This window comes from Desmodus rotundus, chromosome 10, assembly GCF_022682495.2.
Source record: "Desmodus rotundus isolate HL8 chromosome 10, HLdesRot8A.1, whole genome shotgun sequence".
Classification (NCBI taxonomy): Eukaryota; Metazoa; Chordata; class Mammalia; order Chiroptera; family Phyllostomidae; genus Desmodus; species Desmodus rotundus.
Window position 1 is genome coordinate 19,193,542 of NC_071396.1, and position 9,971 is coordinate 19,203,512.

The 9,971-nt window shown below is 53.4% G+C and overlaps 1 protein-coding gene across 1 annotated transcript in view; it reads left to right on the forward strand.

The window, feature by feature from the left end:
- The first annotated feature begins 512 nt into the window (after window positions 1–512).
- Window positions 513–9,971, forward strand: part of NID1 (nidogen 1) — a 68,626-nt gene continuing 59,167 nt past the window's right edge. The window contains exon 1 of the mRNA XM_024561867.4: window positions 513–1,022. Within this exon, the coding sequence (XP_024417635.2) occupies window positions 804–1,022 (219 nt within the window). The 5' untranslated portion in view covers window positions 513–803. The remainder of the gene's footprint in view (window positions 1,023–9,971) is intronic.

Genomic DNA, 9,971 nt, shown 5'->3' on the forward strand with positions numbered 1-9,971 from the left:
TTTCCCAAATTCTCCACTGGGGATGGTCCTTGACTCCACCCACAGCTCAGCCCTCCTTTTCAAAAGGTCCCTCCTCCAGCCTCTTGCTTAGACCTGGCCAGGTCCCCACATCCCACACGAAGCGCTCCTTGGCCAGTTATTCCAGCCCAGTTGTCCTTTGGCACTTGGGGACCCCACCCCACCTAACACCGAATTCCGTTACACACCGACTCTGTCTCAGAGGGTGGGACCCCATTCTCGACGGAACTTCCACTCAGGGAGCCCGGGATCCCTCCTCCTCGAGGCTGAAAGAACGGGGAGGGTAAAGGAACGTGCTCCCGGCCCGGGCCCTCCTTGAGAGTCCCCCGCACCTACGCCTCTTCGCGTCAGATTCGGACCGGGCGGACGCCGCCAGGCCGCCTCGAGGTGGCACACAGCCCACCATTCCGGGACACAACTGCGTCCAGGGCGCTTCCCTGCCACCTCCTCCCCACGACTTGGCCTGGGCTCGGGACACCCTACTGAACCCGGCGGCTAGTTCCCACCTCCTGTCCCCGCAGGGGTCATCCGGTGGGGGCCGGGCTGGTTTCGGGACCCTAGGCCACTGGCGCCCACCACCCCGGGGACCAGCGCTGGGGGCGCGGTGTCGCCCTCCCTCGCGCGCGGATATTGGGCGCGCCCTGCGCACGGGCGGGCCTTCCCCTCGGCCCCTCTTCTCCTCCCCCATCGCCGGGGAGGGGCTGCCGAGGGGCGTCCGGTTACATCTCCGCCTTCCAGCCTCCCGCGCCGAGCCGCTCGGGTTAGCGGGACCGTAGTCGGGGACCATGTGGGCCGCGGTCTGCTGGGGCCGGGCTTCGTGGATGTGGGCGCTGCTGCTGCTGCTGGCGGGGCCCGGGGGCTGCCTGCGCCGCCAGGAGCTCTTCCCCTACGGGCCGGTACACGGGGACCTGGAGCTGGAACCTGGAGACGACCGCGTCTCCCCGGCCCTGGAACTGAGCACGGCGTTGCGGTTCTTCGACAAATCCGACATCCATTCTGTCTACGTGAGTGCGCTGCGGGCGGAGAGGGGGCGGCCGGCAGGGGAACTGGGCGCGGAGTCGGGAGGGGAGGAAGGAGGCCGGGGGCCGAGGCCCCAGCGGAGCCGGACGGACGTGGGCGTCGGGGGCGGGGACCGACCCGCTGGCCGCTGAACTCCGGGCGCGCGCGGGCTCTGCAAGCCCAGTGCGCTCCTGACCCTTAGCCCCCGACGGCCCATCGCCCGGTCACTGTCGCCGGGGAGCTCGAGGGGCTGGTGAGCTCGTCCCGTCTGCGAGGTCCTGTGTGCACCCTACTTCCTCCGGGACCTCAGACCTGTGGCCCGCAGCGGGAGTGTTCTCCCCCGCGGCTGTGTGGGACGTCGCGGCCGGGAAGTCGGTCTCGCCATTGTCCCAAGGCTTTGGGGACAGGACTCTGGCCCGGTGGGGCTAGGCGCGAGCGCGGAAGCTGCGGGGGGGGGGAGGGCAATGGCCCGAGCTGGGGCTCAGTGGCAGATAGAGACCGCCCAACGCAGCTCTCCGCGCCGGGAAAGGAGCGGACAGGCCCCGAAGCTGGTGTGTGCCAACTCCGGCTCGGTCTGGCAACGATTCTGCTCTCCGGTTGAGCTAGTTCCGTCCGAGTTCAGGGCAAGGGAAGCAGACGTCCCCGGTGAGCCAGTTTCCTGTAGCCGAGCATTGTCACCTTGGAGGCCCCAGCTGAGAAGCGCGGCCAGGTGACCTCTAGCTCTGGAGCCCGTTCAGAACTGGCCAGTGGGCACCGTCTTGCGGGTCAAGGCCTTCGGTGGCGCTGCCGCGCCCCCTGTGGATTTCATGTAAAGCTGTGTGCGTCCAGAAGGGGGACCACACAGCCGCAGCTGGAGTCGGTCCTGCCCAGCCCGGGAATGGCTGTGCGCCGAGCGGACTGCGCCTTCCGCCACACCCACGTGGAGCTGGTCGCTTTGCCTAAACTGAAGTCAGACCTGAAAACCTCCCCCCGCAGGGGCAGGGACAGTCGCCTAGCGGGTTGACTGCACTCACCTCCTCGTGCGGTCTGGTGAAGCTTGTGAGACCCTTCTTAGAATAATGTTTTTAAATGCAAAAATTAAAATGCACAGGAGAGCCAAGGAAAGTAATCATATTGAAATACCGATCAAAATATTAAAACAATTTTTTGTGAAGTTATATATGCGCTTCTTTTTAACCACAATAACAGCGAGATGTAGCAGTGGATGCAACGGTGGGTTCTGGTGATTACTGAACTTTCAGGGTCGGGAGGTCTGCACACAACCTTGGAGACCCCTGCAGTGACGGGGGAGTATCTGTGACCACCCGTGACGAGGTCACTGAGTGTCACTATGGCTGCCCGTTGCTGCCTCTGTGCTGAATGCAAGGAAATGCTGGGTACCAGTGAGGGGTTACTGGAAAAGGAAATGAAGTTCCTTTTTTCTATCTAAGTTAACAGGCTCACTGAATTGTAGTCATGATCCCCCATGGGGGTCACTGGGCCCCAAGTTAAGAACCATGGTGTGAAATGTGGGACCTCCTGTCCCTCCTTTCCTCATGGTGCCAGACTAGCCACACTGCATTCTAAAGACCTGGGAAATGTGTTGCTAAAAACTGATTCCTGTCAAACATCACTCTTGGGTATGTGTGGGTTTATTTGGGATTTCGGTGCTACGGGTTGGGTTCCCAGGGAGCTGGCTCTGCCATGCAGCTTAGCAGGCCGGTCATTTCTCTAAGGGAGCGCCTCAGAGCCCCACCTGTGGGAGGGAGGAGACTGAACAAAGGAGGAGCAGAGGGGAAGCTCAGCTGCAGCACAGTCCCAACAAAGGTCTCCGCCGGCCCCCTGGCTGCTCTGAAGCTGGGATGGCCTTTCCAAGCTGTCTCAGGTCTGCCTAAGAGCGCCAGGCCTCTGGGCTCATACAGCGATCAGCCGCAGGATAAGGGCTGCCCTGGAAGGAGGTATGGCCCTGGGGAAGGCTGCATTCTCGGGAGGTGACCCAGGCCGGTGTCCACCACTCTCTGTAGCTGTGTAGGTGCTCTTGGAGTGGATAGAAACCCTCCTGTGGCCCTGACAGAGAAACTGAGTGGACAGGCAGTGTGAGCGTGAACCAGATGGTCTGTACCAGACTGGGGAAAGAGAGGAACACCCATGGAGAAAGAAAGCAATTATTGGATGAGTATATCTACCCCTGTCAGGGACTTGCTGGTTTTATATTGTTTAAGCTTCAAAACAACTTCCCCCCTTCTTTCAGATGAAGAAATAATAATAATAATAATAATAATAATAATAATAATTAGTAATTTACCCAAGGTCATTCCACCAGTCAAGTGCCCAAACTAGGATTACAGCCCAAGTCTGTGTGTGTGTGACTCATAAAACTTTCAAGGATCAAGCCCAACACACATGGAGATGGACTCAGGGATTCTTGTGGGCCAGTCAGGGGAGACTTTTCAGAGAAGGTTTCATTTAAGACTTGAAAGACAGGTTCAATTTCAGTGGGAGGAGGGGGGATGGAGAGGCTATTTCAGGTGGGAGAGACTGCAGGGGTGAGTCCGTGAGCTCGGCGAGTGCGGGGAGCGTGAGGAATACAATCCAGCTGGAGCTGAATATTCCTGTTGGAACAGGAGGTGTCTGTCTGGATAGGTGGGTGGGGTCAGAAGGTATCAGTTAGTTTTTGCTGCATAAGAAACAACCAGGAGAAGCCTTACTGCTCCCGTGTCTGAAGCAGCAGGGTGAGCTGACCGAGGGTGGCCTTGGCAGGGCCAGTTGGTTTTTCTCCATGGCTCGCTCATCGTCCATAGCTGTTTTGTCTAATACAGTGTCCATTAGCTATACGTGGCTATTTACAGTTGGATGAGTTAAATGATAAACATTCAGCCCTTCAGTCATAAATCCCACCTTGGAGATGTTCGATACCCCCCTGCGGCTAGTGGTTACTACCTGGGACAGTGCTGCTGTGGAGTGTTTCCACCATCACTCCACATTCTGCTGGAGGGCGCTGCTTCAAAGGCCAGCCTCAGCCTGTCCATCTTCGTGGGGGCTGTCAGCGGCCCAGAGAGTAAACAGAAGTGCGTAAGTGCTTTTCCAAGCCTCTGCCTGGGTCATGTCCCCTAACATGTCATGGATTAGAGCAAGTCACGTGGCCGAGCCGCGCAGTCAGTGGCTGTGGGCACGGATCCAGGGACAGGCGAAGCCGTGGGGCCGAGGGATGGAATGCCCTCCATGGAGGGCCGTGAAGGACGGCCAGAAGGTTGGTGGTTGGCGGGGGCAGCTGTCTATAGCTGGCCTCAAGGCAAGCCTGCCTTCAGTGAGTTAAGTCTGGCAGGGTTTGCAAGACAGCCTGGACAAACAGACAGGGAGGAAAATCAGTCCCACAAGTTGATGGTTTTATCCAGACATGCGGGATAAGGGCTTATAGGAGGGGGGTGGGCATGGAGAGAAGAGGGCAAACCCGAGAGGTGACCTCAGATGCACACCAACAGGATTTCTGACCAGTCACACATGATACCATGTGAGGAGAAGGCAGAGGTGGGGGGAGGAGGGAGGAGGTGGCACTGGGGCCAACAAGGGACCAGAGATGCCCTGCAGCCAGCAGACCTCCCAGCGAGCAGTCTGGCTGGGAGCAGAGGGGAAGCCTCGAGATGCCGGGTGCAAGGGTAACTCCGGAGTGAGAAACAAGCTGAGGGCAGGTTCACGCCCATGAGTAACGACCAAACGTGGCAGTTGTCAAAGTGTGGTCTGGAGACTCCTGGGTGTCCTGGAGACTTGATCAGGTGCCGGCCTGAGAATCGGGGGGTTGCCGGTTCGATTCTGGGTCAGGGCACATGCCTGGGTTGTGGGCCAGGTCCCTGTTGGGGGGTGTGCAAGAGGCAGCCACCCGTTGATGTTTCTCTTCCTCTCTTTCTCCCTCCTGTCTCCTCTCTCTAAAAATAAATAAAATCTTAAAAAAAAAAAGAAATTGGCAGGGTCAAAATACTTTTCCTTATAATACTAAGATGTTATGTGCTTTTCATACTCCCCTGCTCTCATTAGGATGCAGTGAAGTCCCCCAGAGGCTACGTTACCTGTGCTTCTCTCCCAACAGGTCACACGCAGAGTCCAGCTGTCTCCCTCCCGCCACGCAGCACATCGGCCGGCAGAAATGTAAAATAAGGACACTTTTCTCTCTACATTCATTTGAGTTTTATTTTTCTAAAAAATGTCATTTATGTTAACATATGCATTCACTATTTAAGTATTATAAATATTTAATTTTTTCTCAGTTTTAACTCATGACATGATAAATACCGAACTATATAAACCCAAGCTTTTGGGGGGGTCTTTAATAATTCTTGAGAGTGTAAAGCAGTTCTGAGACCAAAATGTTCAAGAGCCTCTGGTCGCTTGGCCTCAGTCTGAGAGTCATCAAAGGCAGGAGGAGGGGACGTTCCGTGTGGGGCGTGCTAAGAGCCACGCTTCGGGCCACAGCAGGCTTCCCACCGCAGGTCTGGCTCTCCCCAGGGACTAACCTCAGTTTTGGAAGGTGAGACAGGCCAGCCCCAGCAGTGAGGACAGCATTCTTTGGTCCTCATCCTGGGTGAGAGTGGGGAGTGGACCATTCTGTAAATCGAGCCAGCCAGTGCACCCAGCCACTGGGCTCCTATGAGCCTGCAGCCCTGGCTGATGAGCTGACCTCCCCGGTGAGAGTTCTTCAGAAACATCATGAGGTTGTACAGAAAGATGAAACATTTTCTTCCTTTGACTAGAATTTTATCACCTCAGTTAGTTAACACTGCTTGTCATGCTGATCGGTAGCTCTGATTGGCTGTGTAGACCAATAGAAGAATTTCTAGAACACGATTTTATTGCATACTAAATTATTGATGTCTTTATCATAGAAATGGAAAGATGAATTAGTTATTTGATAAGTTTGGTTTGTTCTGGAAATAAAATCCATCATGCTATGGAAAAATAATAAAAGTTTATTCTTGGTAGCAAAAGTAAATTTGTAACTATCCTGACTCATCTCCCTGCCTCACACACATGCACCGCTTACATGCAGGAATCTCTCCATCTGTTGGGTAAATTTAACTCAGCCTTCCAGACCTTCTAGCTTTCTTCCCATGCTCGCCCCACCTTCTCTGCCAGCACAGGCCACTCACTTCCGAGCTGGATTCGTTGGGCCAGTGTTCACCAAGGGCCTCTTAGGTGGGCGGGGTACTGTGATCGGTGCTGCGGCCGTAAACTCTGTGAAACACAGCAACTGACCGTGACGGAGTCCCTGCCCTCCAGGATGGGTCAGAGTTGTGAGGGAGCCACAGAGAACAGGTGATTCCAATGTCCTGTGAGAGAGGATCAACCCTCTGAACTTGGGGGAGCTCAGAGCTCAGGAGGAGCCCATGCAACCGGGCTCCCCTCGGTGCACGGTGCTCATCGCAGACGTTTCCTTTGCTTGCCTTGGATGGTCTCTGTCCACAAACCCACTAGAGAGCCCCTGGAATCAGGGTATGGTTTGTGTTTCTTTTGTCCAGTTATTCCTTTCTTTGGAGATCTTGCCAACCTCTGGCTTCACCCGCCTGCTCCATGACAATGCCTCTGGCCAGGGTCACTCTCGGATTTTCAAAACCGTACCAGATGTTTCCACCCAACTGTCCGTCTGCCGCTTCAGGTTCCCCATGGCAACTGAGAATTATTCACCTCCCACCAACCTCGGCTACTTTCACTGCCACTCACCTTTCCTTGGTAACGGCACCTCCTGAGGATTCTCACACCGTCCTCCCTCCATTCAGTTACTCTACAACTACTCAACACGCACCCACGATGGGCCAGGTGCTCCGTAGGCACTTAGAAAGGACCCTGTCCTCAGGGAGTTCGCATCCTAGCGGGGAGGAGCAGGAGAATAAGCAGCAGACCTGGTACGTTAGTAGTTGCCGTTGCTACTGAACACCAGAGCCTGGAGTTTGGAAGAGAAGCCCGGACTTTGGATATCGATTTGGGGCCACTGGCACATGGGCGGTGTTTAGAACAAGAGAGCTAACTAACTAAATGCACTCCACCACAGGAGTGAGTGCAGGCAGAGAATAGGGCACAGGAGCATCCAACAGGTCGGGTGCGAGGAGCTCTGGAAGCCAAGTGAAGACAGGGCACCTGGGAGGAGGGAGGGGACCACCGTGCCACATGCTGTGGAAGGGCCAAAAAGATGAGGTTGACTAACAGAGTCGTCATCTTGGAAAATCACTGGTTCTTCATTTCACCTCCACAGCAGGTCCCTGCCCCTTACCTGTCCTGTCCTGTTGGCAATGACTCTGTCCAGCTGTGTTCAGTTTCTGTAGTGCCTCCACCCCCACCCCATTCTAACCTCGGAGGAAGGTGGACTCCTTGGCAGGGAGTCAGGGCTTCCTTCCCAGCTTTATTTCCAGTTTGCCGTAACGCTTCCCGGAAACGTGAGCTAGGTCTTCCTTTGGCCCTTTGCCCATTCTTCTACCCCTCCACTTAACCATCTCTTCTCTCTCAGGCCCTCCTCCTCCACCCTGCAGGGACCAGCTCAGTCCTTTCCTAACTAACCGGGGCCAGCCGATGACACTGACCTCTCCGTGCTCAGAAATGCCTGTAACTCCAGTTGTTTCTCCTTCTGACTGTTAAGATAATGCTGCTGTGAATGTGCACAAGTTTGTGTGTGGATATCTGCTTTCAGTTCTTATGGGTGTACATATATACCCCGGGGTGGAATTGCTGGGCCTTCTGGTAACTCTGTTTAACTTTTAAGAAGCTATCCAACTCTTTTCCAAAGCGGTTGCACCATTTCACATTCCCACTAGCAACGCATGAGGTTTCCAATTTCTCTGTTCTCCCCACACGTGTTACTGTCGGACGGCTTGATCCCAGCCATCCTAGTGGGTGTGAAGCGCCATCTCATTGTGGTTTCCATCTGCGTTTCCCTGATGGCTTATGACGTTGAACATCTTTTAACATGTTTATTGCCATGTGTATATCTTCTTTGGAGAAATCTCTATTCATATCCTTGTTCATTTTTTAAATTTTTTTAAAAAAGATTATTTATTTATTTTTAGATAGAGGGGAAAGGAGGGAGAAAGAGAGGGAGGGAAACATCAATCGTGTGGTTGCCTCTCGCATGCCTCCCTACTGGGGACCTGGCCCACAACCCAGGCATGTGCCCTGACTGGGAATGGAACCAGTGATCCTTTGGTTCGCAGGCCAGCGTTCCATCCACTGAGCCACGCCAGCCGGGGCTCCTTGTTCATTGTTTAACTGGACTATTTGTGTTTCTATTTTGAGTAGGTTAAGTATTGTACAACGGGAAGACCTCATGAAGGAAGCTGTATATGTCATGTTGTATAGCATCAGGAGGCAAGCGACGTTGGGTTATTGCTCTGCCAGCTACCAGCGCTGCGGCGATGACAGACACCCGGGTCACATCTGTCATGTTCCTCCCTGTGAGCAGCGGGCAGACTCAGGGTTACGACTGGGCCCACCAGCCGCCCCTCCCCCGTCAACCTTTCATCTAGTGCTTTGGCATCCACTCATGATCTTTGCCCAAATCAATACTAAATCAAGGATTGCCAAATGGTGTGGTAGTTTGTTTTGTTCCCTGCTTGTTTCCATCATTCTTCCTGCATTGATTAGCTGGCACACTTCTGTGAAGAAGAGCTGTCCCTCCCACTGCGGCCTGACATACGGTCAGTTATGCAGACATATGGTCATTCTGGAAAGGTGATCGATGCTTCATCTTTTCCCTGTAACCTCCCTGTGATTTCAAATTGAGGGATTGTGTTCAAATTAAGGAATTCGTGTAATCTGAATTAGGGGAGTCCTGGTGCTCCAGTGGGCACAGGTACACACACCTGGCCTCTACATCCCAGGTGCTAAGGACGAGCACGTTTCTCCCCAGAGATGGGGGCTTCAGACCGGCCCTGTCACCCCCCGTTCTGGAGTATTGAAGGGCAGACACTGCCGCTCCTCTCCTCTGACAGACAGAAGTTAAAATTTAAAGACCCCCAACCATTTAAAAATGTTGGAAGGTAATGTTAGAAATTCCTTGCAGAAGAATGGGTAACTGATCCAGAGTCTTCCTTTAGATAGTAACTGGATTAAGTTGCAAACATGAAGTCAGCTCTTAACTAGTACCCGTAGGTTGTCCCTTATTTTTATCTGCTAACCCTTTCGTTTCTATTCCCGATTCAAGCCTCAGCCATGTCTCTGGCTCTGTGGGGTTAATGAAAAACATTTGTAATTTGCATTCAAGAATTTTGTTCTGGCTCTTCTAGTGTAGGTCTCAGGCGAGTCTGATAAACTGAAACTCGTATTTTCTCAAATGAAGAATGAGATGAGAGTAACGCTTGCTTTACTCCGTTTAATGAGATATCTGGAGTGAAAATGCTTAGTGAGCTGTGACGGGTCAGGCCCCGGGTTCTAGGCTGAAATCAGGCAGCCTCCCCCTTGGTTGTGTATCATGAAATCGATGATTTCCAGGGCTCCTTTATCAAGTTTTTCTTCCTAGTCCCTTTTAGTTCCCCAGCTTTTCCTAGCTGCCCTGTCTCTGACAACTGTGGTGCCATCCCATGAATCTTTGCGGCTTCCAGGACTTTTGCTCCCAATATCTCTAAACGAGGCCGTCAAATACACAGGAAGCACACAGCTTGTGGACTCGAGCAGATGTGGGTTCAGATCTTGTTTCCATCACTCGCTGGTCGTTGACATTAAGCTAAATCAAGTCTCATGTCATTTCCCGATCTATTTCAGATATGTGAAGAGGCATGGTTGTATGATTTTTTTTTTTTAATTGCAAACAGTTTTAGTAAAGGGCCTGTAACTTTGCAGACACTCGGTAAATGTCTGTTGCCTTCCAGTACTTTGCCTTCCAGTACTAAGCCCTAAATTATTTTACCTTAAGTCGCTGCTTCCTCCCACTGTTTCCTCCCACCCAAGGACTTTGCTTTTGCAACTTCATGGGATTTTCATTGTCTCCTCAGTGTGGC